At 42.1% G+C, this 19099-nt stretch overlaps 2 protein-coding genes across 2 annotated transcripts in view; one reads left to right on the forward strand and one right to left on the reverse strand.

Moving 5' to 3' along the window:
• LOC109229156 (protein CHROMATIN REMODELING 8) overlaps positions 1–3918 on the reverse strand; it is an 8272-nt gene extending 4354 nt beyond the window's left edge. Inside the window, exons 1-4 of the mRNA XM_019394503.1 lie at positions 3378–3918; positions 2890–2997; positions 2203–2754; positions 1634–2033 (exon numbers count right to left, since the gene is read on the reverse strand). Coding sequence (XP_019250048.1) covers positions 1634–2033; positions 2203–2754; positions 2890–2982 — 1045 coding nt within the window. The 5' untranslated portion in view covers positions 2983–2997; positions 3378–3918. The remainder of the gene's footprint in view (positions 1–1633; positions 2034–2202; positions 2755–2889; positions 2998–3377) is intronic.
• On the forward strand, positions 4499–8135 carry LOC109229166 (ABC transporter I family member 21-like). The gene is made up of 6 exons (XM_019394515.1): positions 4499–4765; positions 4893–5053; positions 5473–5524; positions 6496–6632; positions 7063–7149; positions 7530–8135. Exons 1-6 carry the CDS (start codon positions 4630–4632, stop codon positions 7815–7817), a joined length of 861 nt encoding a protein of 286 aa, XP_019250060.1. The 5' UTR covers positions 4499–4629; the 3' UTR covers positions 7818–8135.

A 19099-nucleotide genomic window follows, 5' to 3' on the forward strand; every position in this document is an offset into this window, starting at 1 on the left:
CTGCGAACAAGATCTTTCTGCTTGGACACCAACACATTTGAGAAAGCATATAGCAAAATACAGAAAGATTCCAAACTTGAAGGCCTAAATATTTGACATCTAAACTGGAATTAAGAGATAAGAGTTTCTATCAAGCTCACCTATCATAGTACTTAGACGACTACATCAGACTTAACAAAAATTAGTCAAAAACATGAAACCGATATGAGTTCTTGCGATGGACCATCTAAGCTTATCTATCCTGCCTTGTCACTAGAATAACATACTACATGCTGTTGGCACCTATAGGCAAAGGTTAACTAACAGATCGGCACTATGAAGTTATTCATGTCGGGAGGAAAATATATCAGGAGCAAATAAAACCACAAATACTTATACAGGAAGGGAGGGAGAATATCTCGCGAAATAGCAATCTGTTTGCAATTTATTAACAATAATCAGTACACACATACACATATATATATTTTGTTATAATCAACCCAATTGTGCTCACAGGTCCGGAACTTGGAGAGTACAGGGGCATAAAACCGAAAGAATCGACCTAACCAAGATTTTCGGTTTTTGGTCAGTTTTGGTTTTTCAGTCGGTTCAGGATTAATCTTTCCATAACTTCGGTTCGGTGGCCGGTTTCAAGCTTTAGATTTTTAAAAGTTCACGAGTTTTTGAGAACTTTTCAGCCTTCGAAATATCAAATTGTATTCAGCCTTCCATCGATCCTCTAAGTTTTCTCTTCCTGAGGTTACAATATTTCCTGATCAGCCACAATTTCTTCTTCCATTAACAAGTAAACCTTGATTCTCTCAAGCTTTAGAAGTTGAAGCTTGCACTTCTAATCTTCCTCCGTATCACTAGTTGCCGCCAAGAAGTTCAAAATCTTCAGACTTCAGCCCACGAAATTTTAAATCGCCTTTGCTGCTGACTGTTCTGTCGCTCCTCCAGTCCAGGTAAGATACTTATGGTTTGGCATCCGAGTAAGCGACTCTGCTCGAATTATGTTCTGAAGCAGCTCAGCCTTCGAAATCTGTACTCTCTCCTCTCGACCTATAGATTTCAAAGTCACTGCTTTCTTATCATTTTTCTATTCATTTTGTTCTATGTTGTTTTGTTGATTGTATTTGTTTATTGATTTTATCTTGAGAATGTATGGAATTTTGTTTATTAATTTGTGAGGTGGTGTTTTAAGTGTTATTATGATCCTTCTTCCTTAAATCAATTTGCCAACCAGCTTATGCCCTTGAAATAAAACCGTCATAAACCAAAGCAGGCCTAAAATAGTCATCCACTACCTAGCGACTAGTATCAAAGTGGACTTACTAAAACCAAAAAAAAAAAAGTTCCTAACTGATAAGGCCCAAACCGTAAAACGGAACCGATATAAACCAAACCAAACTCTACAGACCGAACCGAGCCGAATTAATTTCAGTTCCATTTCAGTTTTCCACTTCTAAAAACCGAAGTGATCGAACGCCCACCCCTATCAGAGAGTATCCCTCCCTCCCACTTAAATACCACGGTTTAATCAATGATAAGGTTCGAGCTCGTGACGCGTGCCTAACCCACACTTCACACATTCCGTCCTACCGAATAAACCAAATCCCTAGGTGCATAGCACAAATCATGTGTATAAAGATACCTGATCCTTCGTTCTGTCTTTGCTCACGAAATGCCAACTTTCTCCACTTCTTGCTAGGTAATGGTCTTTTCTTCTTTCTGGTACCATCCCCATTCTTCTCTGGTGTAGTCTCTAATGATTGAGGGATTTTAAGGGGTTTCCTTAGTCTTTGGAAAGGGTGGGTTGGTGCCTCAAGTTTTGGTAATGAAGCAGAATCAAGCAACTTGGTGGTTGGACGAGCTTGAGCTGCCTGTGAAATTGACTGGACAGCCTTGGCTATACTGGTGGAAGCCAGGTCATTGTCATTACTGGTTATATCAGCTGCAGTACCAAAAGACTCCGAATCTTGAACCCGACGTTCAAAGCCTTTGAGCTGGTGGAAGGGGGTTAACATTCCTTTCCTTACCAGTGCATCTCTTTCCTACGACAGAGAAAATATGTGGTTAGCTTGAGAGCTCCATATGTTAAGGTACGACAATAGATGCTTACGTTGTACAAAGTATTACTTATTATTGTACAAACACAAATGCAAACATGTAGCTTCCACCTTACAAAATCTTTTCAATTTACAGTTCGTAAAAACCACATACTGTTTCAACAAATCCAGAAGATGCTGCAGTTAACACTGCATCAAAATCATCGTCATCATCCAGCAATGTCGTCTTCCGCCGTTTGCTCTTCTTGTTGCTTGATTTCTGAACTTCCTTCACCTTTCTTTTGAATTCAGGTTGATCCTTAACAAGATCTCGTATCAATGCATCAGATGAAGTATCATCAGTAAAATCCGAAAGTTCTTTCTTAAGTTGAGCCTTTGTCTTGAGGAGACTTCTTAGACGATCATCAGCTAAAGCATGTTGAAGGTTTGAATCATCCAGAGGTGCCTGAATAACGCTTTGCTCACTCTCTGTCTGCTTTGCCTCGCTGCTACCATCAGTATCTGGGACTTCCTCCTCATGTCTTCTGAAGCGCTCCAAGTGTCCAAAACCACTCTTAATTGCATCTATTTCTACTTCTACTGCTCTCAGTTTATTATACAAATCTAATTTCTTATCCTGTCCTTCTTCATTGCCTTTCTTTCTTTCCACTCTCTCTTCTTCAGCACTCCCGGTAGCTTCATTGCTCTCCCCAGGGTGCCTTGTTGCCTGCCAATATATGAAAAAGGTCCATCTCCATTAAGTTACTAGATTGCATAGCATTAGCATATTACGAAACTAAGCAAAACTCCTACTGCCAAATGATTTACAGAGAAACAGCATTACCAACTCTGCAGAACAAACCTTTTCCAAGATGTCATGTTCAATATCTTCAGGATTTGCAGACGTCACACCCAAACTGCTGAGTAAAATCTTATCTTCCTCCTCTTCTTCCATTTCTCCGTTGTCTGTCTACAAATGAAAAGGACAAAAAAAAATCATCTTTCAGCAATACAATTCTCATTCCTGATATTCAAGAGTTTAGTGCATTGTGCATACCATTGCTCCCTTATTTGTTAGTTATACAAATGTTATGACATGCTTAAGACCACAAAGTTTCAAAATAATGTTATACCATATTTAAGACCACAAGTCTCAAAGGCAGTCCTTTGCTTATTAACCTCTGTGCCAAGTCACATTACCTCACATAAATTGAAACAAAGAGGGTAGTATTTTTCCTTTTCTCCATTTGAAAACAAAATAAGATACATATGAAGGTACCAGAAGAATGCATTGTGAATAAAGTATATTTGACCTCGTTATTAGCTAATTGCTGGTGAAAGTCCACTTACCAAATTAACTAGGAGCAGTCACACCGCGAAACTCTCTTTACAAAGTCCTGAGCTCGTTTGATTGATAAACATTATCCACTTTTGTGTGACCAAAGGATAGCCGGTAACACTGTTTGTTTTAACACCATTAATCAAATAATAATACGAAAAATTCAGCTAAGCTACTCTGAAAATTGAAATCATAGGGCCTGAATAGTCAAAATACTTCAAGACTTTGCTCCAATGACTCTGTGCTAGAAAAACCGATTGGAGTCTCGCAATTCACGATCGAGAGATTTCTCCTTTCGGTTTTGAAAAATCGATAAAAGCGACACAAAACAAAACCCTAACTTGGGGACTGGAGAAATGAAAATCGTTGGCTTCGGCCTTCTTTTTTTCTCGTCAAAATCGTTGGCTTTTCAATCCGCGGCGCGCTTTTATGTCAGCGCGTGATGCTTCGATAGGCGACCGCCATTTCGGTTCTTGGATTCGGGGGGATCCATTTTAATTGTCTGCCAAACGGGTCCTCGTTCTCCAAGTTACGTGGCTGCTTGTAAGCCTTCACCTTGGCCAATGGCGTTATTTAATTTCCGGGTTCTATATGGGCAATACCCTACTTTTTTAGCATTCAAAAATGAAAAATTCAACAGCTGTTTATACAATATTCGATTGAATTTTTTTTTTTTTTTAAATTTGAAGTTAAAATTAACAAAAAGAGTATTAAAAATTTTATTACTGAAAATTGTTATATTACTTAAAATAATATTCGGACTATTTATAATTTTATCTATATTAATAACAAATGCTTATGGCTAACCTATTATTTGTAATACCAAATTTTGCTACTAATAGTTATCAATGCTGAATTGTTATTTAAACCATATAGCCTAAATTAGTTTTTTTTTTTAAATTGTCTTTCATCTGAAATTTTTTTGATTTTTAAGATTTAATCATGAAAACTAGTAAAGTAGTTAATCCGATAATTCAGAAGAACAATTTATGGCATTTTTGTTATTACAATGTATGATATTTAAGCATAAAAAAAGTAGATCGAAGTTAATTCGGAGCTCCAAAAGTGTACTAATCGGATCCGAGTGGAATTGCACTATACCGACCCGGTCTTTGTGGTGGGAATACAAACAGCAAGGTAACCTCCAATTGAACAGTTACCAGAGTAGCAGTTAGGTGAGCGGAGCAAGACGAAAAAACGGGTATAAAAGCGACCCGTGAAATGGTTATAGTGCCACATTGAAAAGAACAGCAGAGAAAGAAGATGGAGGGAAGATCAAACAGTATTCTCGTCAATGGAATGCAATTCTCTTACGATTTCCAAAGTCCTATCTTTTTCGATTTCAGCCTAAAGATTTCTCCCGGATCTCGATGTCTCCTTGTCGGTGCAAATGGATCCGGTATGTGTTACCACCACTTACTATAATATGTATATATAATTGAAAAATATTGAGAAATGTATATTCATACAACTCCTAAATATTTAGATCAAGTTGTGAGCCTCAATTTTTTTTTAAATTGGAACAGGAAAGACGACACTGTTGAGGATATTGGCGGGAAAGCATATGGTGGGAGGAAGAGATGTAGTGAAGGTGCTGAATTTTTCAGCATTTCATGACACCCACCTCGTCTGTGATGGTGATTTGGCATACCTAGGAGAGTCCTGGAGCAAAAATGCTGGCTCTGCTGTAAGTACTGAATAATGGTTTTGGTTTTCATGTCTGCCTTTTTGTAGTTCTGTTCAGAATTTTCAGTGTGATCATGGGCGAATGTAGTATTTGGGCATCTGCTAACGGTTTGAACCGTATTTATAGTTGAACAAGTTTTTCGAATAAATGTAAATTTATAGTACTTAGTTATCACCCACTGCTGCTAAATAGCATTTCATGCAGTAATGTGCACCTACTAACTAAAATTGTGGATCAGCCTGAACTAAGAATGCACTTAAAAATTATTCAGAAATGATTGTAGATAGAGGTTTCTATGCTTTTCCATCATTATTTACGCTTTCCCTTTTGTTTCTTTTTTAACTTTTTACTAGCATAAGATCTCAAACTTTGTTAAATAGAATGCTATTCTGAATGGCTTTATTTTTGCCAAAACTCAGGGAGAGATTCCACTTCAGGGAGATTTTTCAGCAGAACATATGATATTTGGAGGTGCGTAAGCTCTTTATTTTGCAAGTCTCTTTATTTTTCGCTCTGATTTCTGTTGCAGCTTGCCCATTCTACTGACCTAGGAGTATATAACTAATATGAATGTTATATAGAGGTGCTAATTTGTTGACTCCATTTGGATTTTGGACTTTTTGAGATTCACTAATCATGACTAGGGGTGTTCATAAAAACCCGAAAAATCGAACCAAACCGAAAACCGACCAAAAAATCCCATACTTTTTAGGATTGGTTTGGTTTTGGTTTTGAATTTTAAAAACCGATCAAATTTGGTTTGGTTTTGGTTTTAATAAAAAAATAACTGAAAAAAACCGAACCAAACAGATTATAAAAGTAGCTATTTAAATTTATTATTACACCTATATATATGTATATTTTTATATAAAGTTTCTAAAATTTTACGGTACATATTAGTCATTTATATTTTTAGTCTAGTTCTTTGCTATTTAATAATCTAATTCTTTGCCTTTACATTCTAGTTTGATTAGTAGTTTTTTTTTTTGCTAAGTACAAGAATTTATTTCATGTTAAAAATAATCGATTTTTAATTGAGTACTTAAATCATTCATCACTATTTGATTCAATTATCATCAATATATCTTGCTAAACAATGGATCTCTCTAAGAGAAATTGATTTGATAGTGTTATGTTGAAAATATAGTCGCCGGAATATGTGTTTGGTAGTGTATGTCTCATATTTAAGAAAAGTACCGATAAATAACCGAAAAAACCGACAAAAACCGAATCGATAAAAAACCGACTTCATTAGTTTGGTTTGGTTCCAATATTTGAAAAATCGATTTACTTGATTTGGTTTCTTCTTAGGGAAAAATCGACCCAAACCGAACCATGAACACCCCTAATCATGACTATTCTCTGTATGACTTATGCAATAATGTTGACTTCTTGAGTTTGAATAAAATTTCAACTTCTTTTGTTTTCGTGTCATGGTTTAGTCGAAGGAGTCGATCCAGTTCGGCGAGAGAAGTTGATTGAGCTGCTGGATATTAATCTGCAATGGCGTATGCACAAGGTATCTGATGGTCAGAGACGCAGAGTTCAAATCTGCATGGGTCTCCTTCACCCCTATAAGGTAATCTTTGTTGCATTAGGTTCACGACAACAACATCAACAATAACAACATACCCAGTATTATCCCACACCGTGGGGTCTAGGGAGGGTACTGTGTACGCAGACCTTACCCCTACCTTGTGAGGATAGAGAGGTTGTTTCCAATAGACCCTCGGCTCAGGAAAGCAAAGATTGATTGTATTAGAGTTAAATGTAAAATGCATGTATCCACCAATCCCATAGTAGACAGGTCATATTTACAGTATGCTCACCATATTAATTCTTCTCAAATAGCTCCGGTGCTCATTCTTATTGCCCACGTCCAAGTTTTGTTTACTTAATAATCAAACAATATGCTTCCTGTGAGATGGTTTTCATACTTTGATAATTGTCAGCAGGGTCATGTTAACTTCTTTGATGACTGTTGCTAATGGAGAATCACTTTCATCCAGGTTCTTTTGCTGGATGAGGTTACAGTTGACTTAGATGTTGTAGCAAGGATGGATTTGTTGGACTTCTTTAAGGAAGAATGCGAACAGGTATGATTGTTTTAACGTGGAGAAAACTCAACTAGGTTTAGAACTACACTGTTGGTTATTGAACGGATGTTTAATCCTCCCATCGCATCCTCCTTTTATACTTTTTTTTTTTTTAGGTGGGGGGGGGGGGTGGGGGGGGGGTCCTTAATGTCTAAGCATCGAAACTGCATATGGAGTCATCGATGACATCATACATTTTCCCTGAATCAAAACCCTATAGGAAAATTTAAATCACCTTTACGTATTCTTCAATTAAATTACAGACCTGTGGTGCCTTCCACATTGTGGTGCATGGGATTAATATAGCAAACCAATTAAGATATTGATTCATCATAGACAGGCGAGAACATTAATTTTCTGGCTCCATGTCATGATAACAGAGAGGAGCTACTATTGTCTATGCAACACATATATTTGATGGACTGGAGTCCTGGGCAACAGATCTTGTTTACATCCAAGATGGAGTTCTGAAGAGGTCTGAGAAATTACCCGAGCTTCCCGAGTTGAAGTCTTCCCCCAATTTGCTTTCAGTAGTTGAGAACTGGTTGAGGTCTGAGACCACGATTGAGAAAAAGAAGCCGGTTATCGCCCCACCAAAAGTTCAGAAATCCTCTCCTTTTGGCTCTTCTCCGTTTCAGTCATCTAGACATATGGCATATTTCCGCTGATTTATGCGTTCTGTATTCAGAGTGGAATAAAACCTTGTAGGATTTATGCGTTCTGTTTTTGCTGATTTATGCATTCTTCAGTATGAGCAGCTGGGGTAATGCTGTCGCTATCACGGGCTACACCCTTGGCTGAATTCAAAAGTAGGAATTATGGCAACTCGGGTTAAAGTTACATGTTGAAGCCCTGAGGATGTGCCTTTAGTGCAAGTATTATAGTATTCCATTCCTATATGTATACTAGTCACAAGCAATTTCATGTAACACCAAGCTGCCAAAATATTTTTTCTTCCTTCACATTTGACTCTGCAAATTCATCAATTCATTTTGCACCTAGTAGGTAAGCAGTCATTGTTGAGATGATAATATTAGTCATTGTTGAGATGGTAATTTCAACGAGTACTTAATGGACAATCAGAATCCTCTGATCACGTTTCAGAATTAATCAATCTTTTCAAATCAAAGATGAACAGGTGAATAATTACTTGTATCAATGTTTTCGCGGATTTGTTGTGTGTAACTATCAATGTGGTGCTTACGCTTTCCTGAACCGAGGGTCTATTGGAAACAGCCTCTTTATCCTCACAGGTAGGAGCAAGGTCTGCGCACACACTACCCTTCCCAGACCTCACGGTGTCGGATAATACTGGGAATGTTGTTGTTGTAATTGTCAAGAGTGGGCACAAAGAACTGAATAAAAGACAAATAAATGGTCTATATCACATGGTTGACTCTAGAGGATATGGTGAAGCATATCATGTCTGAATATCAAGTTGCCAATATTCTTGCTTCAAGCATACTTTCGCAGTTTTGTTTCAATTTCAACTCAAATTTTCACCATAAGCATGACATAATAAACCAACTACAGGGTACTAAAAGTTGGAACTTTAGAGCCAAGATTGCCAATGTAGAGAAAAATTAGGTGGTGAATGCGATTGATTGCTGGCTGATACCAAAATAGCCTGGGCGTACACAGAAAGCAGGCCCTCTCTCCTTTGTCATTGTCTAATCAATTGTTGCACAGTCGTGTTTCTTCCGCTGTATAGCTTCATGGCCCCGGGGACCCCAAACAAATATCTCCAATGCCTTTGCTTACAATTGTTGTTTTTTTCAAATAGCCGTAGTGTTTGCCCTCAACTAATTTATTGAGTATTTGTTATTTTTCATTTTAAAAAAATCGAGTAATTCTACTATTTGCTGATGATTTGTGGTTTTATGTTCACTTTTCTTTCCTGAAAAAAGGAGAGAACTGCATAACAAAAAGACTATAAAAAGAAAATGTATGTACCATGTGACTGCGGACAAAATCAAAGTTCATATTTGAATGAAACATCGAACTGTTGGAGTTGAATTTTTTTGTGTGTGTCCATTTCCTTGTGTGTCGTCGTTGTCGTGTACCTACTGACAAAGATTGGCTTCTATGCCTTCTATTCTAGTTTAGATTCTCATTGTCTTCTTACATTTCAAAAGAGTTACTTCAAGCTCATAAACTGTTGGGACTTACCTTTTTGTTTTCTTTTTCTTTTCTAGTTTAGATTATAGATTTGTCACGACCCCAAACCCCGGTCGTGATGGCGCCCAACACATTGCTAGGCAAGCCCGACCATTTACACAACCTTAGCCAAATAACCTATATAAATAAATAAATGTTCACTACTATAATACCAATTTAGTACGGAAATTCTGATATAATCTCTAACATTCGAAAACCCCAAAATAAAATACTAGATAGCCCACCGAATCTGGTGTCACGAACATGAGCCTCTAAAACAGATCATCCACCTATTACAATTCCGACTAGGAAAATTACAAATAAAATAATAAAGATAGATGGGAGAGATCAGAGTTGCGAACGCCATGCAGCTACCTTGATACTCCCGGATAATGCTGCTCAGCTAACACGAGTCCTCACTCACCCTGTGGTGTACCTGAATCTGCACACAAGGTGCAGGGAGTATTGTGAGTACTTCCAACTCAGAAAGTAATAAATATAAATAAAGTCTGAGGATCAGAAATCCTAAATAAACACAAAGTAAAGCTACCATACAACAACGTGGACCGATATACAACAACGTGGACCAATAGCATAATACGGTAAACATTAAAACAGTTATAATAAAGTCACACCAGAATAAGAATAAATGACAATTAAATATACAATGCAACATATAAACCGATACCTCCAGTACCCCGCTGCGGCCGTGCAGCCCGCTCCATTTATTTAACGTCGACGGCGCTCACTGGGGGTGTGCAGACTCCGGGAGGGGCCCCTTACGGCCCAAGCGCAATAATAAGCCATCTCGTGGCATCAAGCAGGCCCTTGGTCTCATATCAATATCATTCTAATACTGCTGCGGCGTGCAGCCCGATCCCATACTCAGTCCAAAAATCACACAATAGTATAAAAATATTCAGCCCAAAACTTCATTTAAAAATATTAACTTAATTTCTAATTTTAAGAAAATGGCTGAGTTTTCAAATACAGTATCGAATGCCCGGACTGAGTTTAATATTTACAAATATGGTAAGAAACTATTTAAAAACAATCTCTGAAGGATTCAAGTAGTTGGCACGAAGCCCAATTATGACAGTTAATCCATTTTTATAAGGATATTACAAATCTATAATCAAATAGGTATCAATTTTATTAAGCGGGACGGACCAAGTCACAATCCCTGACGGTGCTCTACCCCACGCCCGTTATCCGGCGTGCAAATCACCTCACATAGCACTACGTTGTGCAAATTCGGGGTTTCAAACCCTCAACACAGCATTTACATTTATTACTAACCTCAAGCCGGCCAAAGTCCTAGCTTGCTATGCCCTTGCCTTTCGAATTCACCTCTTCGCGCGTCGAATCTGACCAAAACCACAACGAGTACGTCACCATATGCTAAGGGAATATAACCCAATCGAACAGACTCGAAAAACATCGAAAATCACGAAGTTGGCAAAACCCGAGCCCCGGGCCCACTTCTCGAAAAATTATAAATTTTTCATCACCCGATTCCTTATCTCGCCGCGAGTCTATACATATAAAGAACACCAAAATCGGAGTCCAAATGACCCCTCAAATCCCCATTTTTGTTCTCTTAGGTTTCAAGCCCTAAACCACCATTTTTGACCTTAAATTCTTGAGTTTTCAGTCTAATTTCATGTGTTTGCACCATAAAATCGTGTTTTAGGTTTAGAAATTCTTACCTCAATGAAGTCCCTTGATTCCTCTCCTCCAACTCGCCCAAATTCTCCAAGTCCGAAGTGAAAATATGAAACCCTTTCAAAAATTCGCGAAGGGAAATAAAACTATTCTGACCAGTTATTTCCGCATCTGCGGCTCCATGGCCGCATCTGCGGCTCCCGCTTTTGCAGTCAATGCACCGCTTCTGCGGACATATCCGCTTCTGCGGTTTAATATCCGTTCCTGCGCCTCCCGCTTCTACGGACAAATTAACGCATCTGCGGATCCCCATAAGAGCTTAAATACCGCATCTGCGGTCCTCCTGTCGCATCTGCGACTCCGCAGATGCAGTCACCAATTCCGCACTTGTGGTCCCTGCCGCTTCTGCGTCTCTCCTCTCGCTTCTGCGGTCCCAATTCCGTAGAAGCGAAAATACCAGAAGCAGCACAGGTTCTGCAATCTCTTAATTTCAAAACTTCCCGTTAGCCATCCGAAATCACCCCGAGGCCCCCGGAACCTCAACCAAAAATACAAGCATGATCCAATACCTTATTCAAACTTGCTCCAATCATTAAAACACCTCAAACAACACTAAAACCATCATTTCTCATCGAATTTAAGCCTAAGTTCTTCTAAAACTTCCGAAACACGCATTCGATCAGAAACCCAACCAAAACATCTCCGAATGACCTGAAATTTTGCACACATATCCAAAATCACCTAACGAAGCTACTACAACTCTCGGAATCTCATTCCGACCCCCGGATCAAAATCTCACCTACCAATCGGAATTCGCCAAAATACTAACTTCGCCAATTCAAGCCTAATTCTACACCGAACCTCCAAAATCAATTCCGATCGCACTCCTAAGTCACAAATCATCCCCCGAAGCTAACCAAATCATTGGAATTCAAATCCGAGCCCTCTAACACAAAAGTCAACATCCGGTTAACTTTTCCAACTTAAGCCTTCTTAAAAGAGACTAAGTGTCTCATTTCTTATCAAAACCATTCCAAACCAACTCTAACACATCAAATACTGATAATGAAACTTAAAGAAGCATAACATGGGGAAAACGGGGCGGTAACTCACGTGACGACGGGTCGGGTCGTCACATCCTCCCCAACTTAAACAAACGCTCGTCCTTGAGCGGGTCAAGAAACATACCTGAAGTCTCGAATAGGTGAGGATATCTGCTCCGCATCTCCTGCTCGGTCTCCCAGGTAGCCTCCTCCACGGGGCGACCTCTCAACTGCACTTTCACTGATGCCACATCCTTTAATCTCAACTTCCGAACCTGACGATCCAAAATGGTTGCTGGCTCTACCTCGTACGTCAAGTCACCCTCTAGCTGAACTGTGCTGAAATCTAAAACATGGGACGGGTCCCCAACGTACTTCCGGAGCATAGACACGTGAAAAACTGGATGCACGCTCGACAAGCTAGGTGGCAAGGCAAGCTCATAAGCCACTTCCCCGATCCTCCTGAGTACCTCAAAAGGTCCAATAAACCGCGGGCTCAGCTTCCCTTTCTTCCCAAATCTCATAACACCCTTTGTGGGTGAAACCTTCAGCAAGACCTTCTCACCAATCATAAAAGATACATCTCGAACCTTCCTGTCTGCATAGCTCTTCTGCCTCGACTGTGCTGTACGGAGTCTCTCCTGAATCACCTTCATCTTCTCCAATGCATCCTGAACCAAATCTGTCCCCAACAACCTAGCCTTCCCGGGCTGGAACCAACCAACTGGCGATCTACACCGCCTCCCATACAAGGCCTCATACGGTGCCATCTGAATGCTGGACTGATAGCTATTATTGTATGGAAACTCCGCAAGCGGTAGAAATCGATCCCATGATCCTCCAAAATCAATAACACAGGCACGTAACATATCCTCCAATATCTCAATGGTGCGCTCGGACTGCCCGTACGTCTGAGGGTGAAAAGCTGTGGTCAACTGCACCTGAGTACCCAACTCTCGCTGAACAGCCTGCCAAAACTGAGAGGTGAACTGAGTGCCCCGATCTGATATGATGGACACCATGCAATCGAACTATCTCCCGAATATAGATCTCCGCCAGCCGCTCTGAAGAATAGGTAGTACAAACTGGAATGAAGTGCGCAGACTTGGTTAGTCTGTCTACAATCACCCAAATAGCATCAAATTTCTTCAGAGTTCATGGAAGTCCGGTAACAAAATCCATAGTGATTCTCTCCCACTTCCACTCAGGAATAATCATCTGCTGATGTAAGCCACCCGGTCTCTGATGCTCATATTTCACTTGCTGACAATTAAGACACCGGGCTACATACTCCACAATATCTCTCTTCATCCTCCGCCACCAATAGTGCTGTCTAAGATCCTGATACATCTTTGCGGCACCCGGATGAATGGAATACCGCGAGCTATGGGCCTCCTCCAGTATCAACTCCCGAAGCCCATTCACATTGGGCACGCAAATCCGGCCCTGCATCCTCAACACACCATCATCTCCAATGGTCACATCCCTGGCATCATCATGCTGAACCCTGTCCTTAAGGACAAGCAAATGCGGATCATCATACTAACACTCCCTGATGCGGTCATACAAGGAAGATCGAGAAACCACACAAGCCAACACTCGACTGGGCTCTGAAATATCTAATCTCACAAATCGGTTGGCCAAGGCCTGAACATCAACTGCAAATGGCCTCTCCTCAACTGGAATGTATGCCAAGCTCCCCATACTTACCGACTTCCGGCTCAAAGCATCGGCTACTACATTGGCCTTCCCCGGGTGATACAGGATAGTAATGTTATAATCCTTAAGTAACTCCAACCATCTACGCTGCCTCAAATTAAGATCCTTTTGCTTGAACAAATGCTGAAGACTGCGATGATCAGTGAATACCTCACAGGATACGCCATACAAGTAATGCCTCCAAATCTTCAGTGCATGAACTATAGCTGCTAGCTCTAAGTCATGGACGGGGTAGTTCTGCTCATGGGGCTTCAACTGACGAGAAGCATACGCAATAACTCTACCCTCCTGCATCAAAACACAACCAATCCCAACTCTCGAAGCATCGCAATATACCGTATAAGATCCTGAAGCTGATGGCAAGACTAACACTGGAGCTGTGGTCAAAGCTGTATTGAGCTTCTAAAAGCTCTCCTCACACTCGTCCGACCATACACATGCGACACCCTTCTGAGTTAACTTGGTCAAGGGCGATGCAATAGAGGAAAATCCCTGCACAAACCGGCGATAGTAACCTGCCAACCCTAGGAAGCTGCGAATCTCTGTGGCTGAGGTCGGTCTGGGCCAACTCTGCACCGCCTCTATCTTCTTTGGGTCGACCTGGATACCCTCACCGGACACCACATGTCCCAAGAAAGCCACTGAACCGAGCCAGAACTCACATTTGGAGAACTTTGCATAAAGCCTCTCCTCCCTTAATCTCTGCAATACAACTCTCAAATGTTGCGCGTGCTCCTCCTGGCTGCGCGAGTATACCAGTATGTCGTTAATGAATACTATTACAAATGAATCCAGGTAAGGCCGGAACACACTGTTCATCAGGTGCATGAAAGCTGCTGGGGCATTGGTCAGCCCGAAAGACATGACAAGAAATTCATAGTGACCATATCTAGTCCTGAAAGCAGTCTTATGAATATCTGAGTCCCTGATTTTTAATTGGTGGTAACCCGAACGGAGATCAATTTTTGAGAACACCCTCGCTCCCTGAAGCTGGTCAAATAAATCATCAATGCGAGGTAAGGGGTACTTGTTTTTAATTGTTACCTTGTTCAACTGCCTATAATCGATGCACATTCTCATCGTGCCATCCTTCTTCTTCACAAATAGAACTGGTGCACCCCAAGGTGACACACTAGGCCGAATGAACCCCTTATCCAGGAGCTCCTGAAGCTGCTCCTTCAATTCTTTCAATTCCGCTGGTGCCATGCGATATGGTGGAATAGAAATGGGCTGAGTGCCCGGCACCAGGTCAATGCCAAAATCAATGTCCCTGTCCGGCGGCATACCCGGTAGGTCTGCAGGAAACACATCGGGAAACTCCCTCACAACGGGAACCGACTCAATGTTAGGAGTCTCAGCTCCCACATCTCTCACAAACGCCAAATAGGAAAGACAACCCTTTTCAACCATACGCTGGGCCTTCAAGAAAGAAATAACTCTGCTAGGAATGTAGTCAGTCACACCACGCCACTCGATCCGCGGTACACCCGGCATAGCCAAAGTGACTGTCTTAGCATAACAATCTAGAATAGCATGACACGGAGATAACCAGTCCATGCCCAGGATAATATCGAAATCTACCATATTCAGTAGCAATAAATCAACTCGGGTCTCCAGACCCCCAATAGTCACCAAACACGACCGGTATACATGGTCCACAATAATAGTGTCGCCCACCGGGGTAGACACATGAACAGGTAAGGCAAGACACCCTCGGGTCGTACCCAAATGATAAGCAAAGTATGAAGATACATATGAATAGGTAGAACCGGGATCAAATAATACTGAGGCGTCTCTGTGACAGACTGAAATAATACCTGTAATGACAGCGTCTGAAGCAATGGCATCTGTCCTGCCCGGCATCGCGTAGAAACGAGCGTGGCCACCGCCTGATCGATCTCCACCTCTGGGGCGGCCCCTGGCTGCCTGATCTCCACCCTTAGCTGACTGGGCGGGTGGTGAAGTAACTGGAGCAGAAGTCGAGGGCTGACCCCTCTGCTGATGCTGTCTGCCACGAAGGCGAGGGCACTGCCTCCTAAAATGACCCAACTCTCCGCACTCATAGCAGCTGGCCGGTACTGAAGATGGGGACTGATGAAAACCTCTCGCACCGGAGTGACTAGCAGGTGCACTCGGCGCAGAAGAACCCTGAACTGATGGGGCATGAGATGAGCTCTAAGCTGGGAGACCGCTGAGTGAAGTCTGACCCTGCTGGGGCCCATGATGACCACAGCCTGATGATCCCCCACGATACTCTGGACGAGCTGACTGAGCAGGCCTGAAAGAGCGACCTCTACCCTGCTGGAACTGACCCCTCGAAGGAGCACCACTGTAACTACCCGATCCACGAGGCCTCTTAGCCTCCCTCTCCTCTCGCTCTCTGCGGCGAACTGACTCAATCTCACGAGCAATGTCTACCACCTCCTCAAATGTAGCACCCAGTACTCTCTCTCTAGTCATCAGAATACGGAGATGATAGTTAAGACCATCCACAAATCTCCTGATCCTCTTGCGATCTGTTGGAACCATCCAAGTAGCATGACGAGCCAGCTGGGAAAACCTCACCTCATACTGAGTCACTGTCATGTCTGCCTGTGTCAACCGCTCAAACTGCCTACGCAACTCTTCCCTGCGGGACTAGGGTATATACTTCTCCAGAAAAAGAGCTGAGAACTGCTGCCAAGTCAGAGGTGCTGCACCGGCAGGCCTACGCCTGTCAAAGTCCTCCCACCAAGTAAGAGCATCCCCCGTGAACTGAAAAGTAGTAAATGCCACACCACTCGACTCAAGGATCCCTGCCGTACGGAGCATACGCTGGCATCTGTCAAGAAAACTCTGGGCATCCTCGCCCTCAGCACCACCGAATGTCGGAGGCTGAAGTCTACCAAACCTCTCGAGACGACGTTGCTCATCGTCTGGCATAGCTGGAACCACAAAACCCTGAGCTGGTGCAATTTGCTGAGCTGGAGGTGCCTCCGGTGTCTGTAGCCCCTGCACTCTCTGCGCAGGTGTGCGGGCATCGGGGGTCTGATTGCCTCCCCCGGTCTGTGAAGTAGCTGCTGCTACTGTGGTGGCTGAAACTGCTTGAGCCAAACCAGTACAGACCGTCAAGATCTGTGCCAAGGTCTCCTGAAGACCCGGAATCACAATAGGCACAGCCGGGGCCTGAGCAGGTGCTGCTGGAGTCTCCACCGCTGGATCCTAATCCTGAGCTGGGACAATCGTAGGATTAGCAGGTTCTGTCCCAGCTGCTCTACCCCTGCCACGACCACGATCGCGCCCACGGCCTCTGGCGGCCTCAGTAGGTGGCACTGGTGGTCGTCCGTCACGTTCGGTAGCTCGTGTTCTCACCATCTGTGAGAGAATAGAATAACAAAGATTTAGTTCACAGTTCAATAAAACCGCACGACAAGAGTTTCAAGAATATGCAGTATTTCCTAAAGGTTCTGCAGCCTCTCGAGGATAAGTACAGACGTCTCCGTACCGATCCACGAGACTCTACTAAACCGGCTCATGACTCGCGAGACCAAGTAACCTAGGCTCTGATACCACCTTGTCACGACCCCAAACCCCGGTCGTGATGGCGCCCAACACATTGCTAGGCAAGCCCGACCATTTACACAACCTTAGCCAAATAACCTATATAAATAAATAAATGTTCACTACTATAATACCAATTTAGTACGGAAAATTTTGATAAGATCTCTAACATTCAAAAACCCCAAAATAAAATACTAAAAGCCCACCGAATCTGGTGTCACGAACATGAGCCTCTAAAACAGATTATCCACCTATTACAAATCCGACTAGGAAAATTACGAATAAAATAATAAAGATAGATGGGAGAGATCAGAGCTGCGAACGCCATGCAGCTACCTTGATACTCCCGGATAATGCTGCTCAGCTAACACGAGTCCTCACTCACCCTGTGGTGTACCTGAATCTGCACACAAGGTGCAGGGAGTATTGTGAGTACTTCCAACTCAGAAAGTAATAAATATAAATAAAGTCTGAGGATCAGAAATCCTAAATAAACACAAAGTAAAGCTACAAATACAACAACGTGGACCAATAGCATAATACGGTAAACATTAAAACAGTTATAATAAAGTCACACCAGAATAAGAATAAATGACAATTAAATATACAATGCAATACATAAACCGATACCTCCAGTACCCCGCTGCGGCCGTGCAGCCCGCTCCATTTATTTAACGTCGACGGCGCTCACTGGGGGTGTGCAGACTCCGGGAGGGGCCCCTTACGGCCCAAGCACAATAATAAGCCATCTCGTGGCATCAAGCAGGCCCTTGGTCTCATATCAATATCATTCTAATACTGCTGCGGCGTGCAGCCCGATCCCATACTCAGTCCAAAAATCACATAAGCCTTTCGGCACAATAGTATAAAAATATTCAGCCCAAAACTTCATTTAAAAATATTAACTTAATTTCTAATTTTAAGAAAATGGCTGAGTTTTCAAATACAGTATCGAATGCCCGGACTGAGTTTAATATTTACAAATATGGTAAGAAACCATTTAAAAACAATCTCTGAAGGATTCAAGTAGTTGGCACGAAGCCCAATTATGACAGTTAATCCATTTTTATAAGGATATTACAAATCTACAATCAAATAGGTATCAATTTTATTAAGCGGGACGGACCAAGTCACAATCCCTGACGGTGCTCTACCCCACGCCCGTTATCCGGCGTGCAAATCACCTCACATAGCACTACGTTGTGCAAATTCGGGGTTTCAAACCCTCAACACAGCATTTACATTTATTACTAACCTCAAGCCGGCCAAAGTCCTAGCTTGCTATGCCCTTGCCTTTCGAATTCACCTCTTCGCGCGTCGAATCTGACCAAAACCACAACGAGTACGTCACCATATGCTAAGGGAATATAACCCAATCGAACAGACTCGAAAAACATCGAAAATCACGAAGTTGGCAAAACCCGAGCCCCGGGCCCACTTCTCGAAAAATTATAAATTTTTCATCACCCGATTCCTTATCTCGCCGCGAGTCTATACATATAAAGAACACCAAAATCGGAGTCCAAATGACCCCTCAAATCCCCATTTTTGTTCTCTTAGGTTTCAAGCCCTAAACCACCATTTTTGACCTTAAATCCTTGAGTTTTCAGTCTAATTTCATGTGTTTGCACCATAAAATCGTGTTTTAGGTTTAGAAATTCTTACCTCATCTGCGGCTCCCGCTTTTGCGGTCAATGCACCGCTTCTGCGCACATATCCGCTTCTGCGGTTTAATATCCGCTCCTGCGCCTCCCGCTTCTGCGGACAAATTAACGCATCTGCGGATCCCCATAAGAGCTCAAATACCGCATCTGCGGTCCTCCTGT

The sequence above is a fragment of the Nicotiana attenuata genome, chromosome 1, assembly GCF_001879085.1.
Source record: "Nicotiana attenuata strain UT chromosome 1, NIATTr2, whole genome shotgun sequence".
Lineage (NCBI taxonomy): Eukaryota > Viridiplantae > Streptophyta > Magnoliopsida > Solanales > Solanaceae > Nicotiana > Nicotiana attenuata.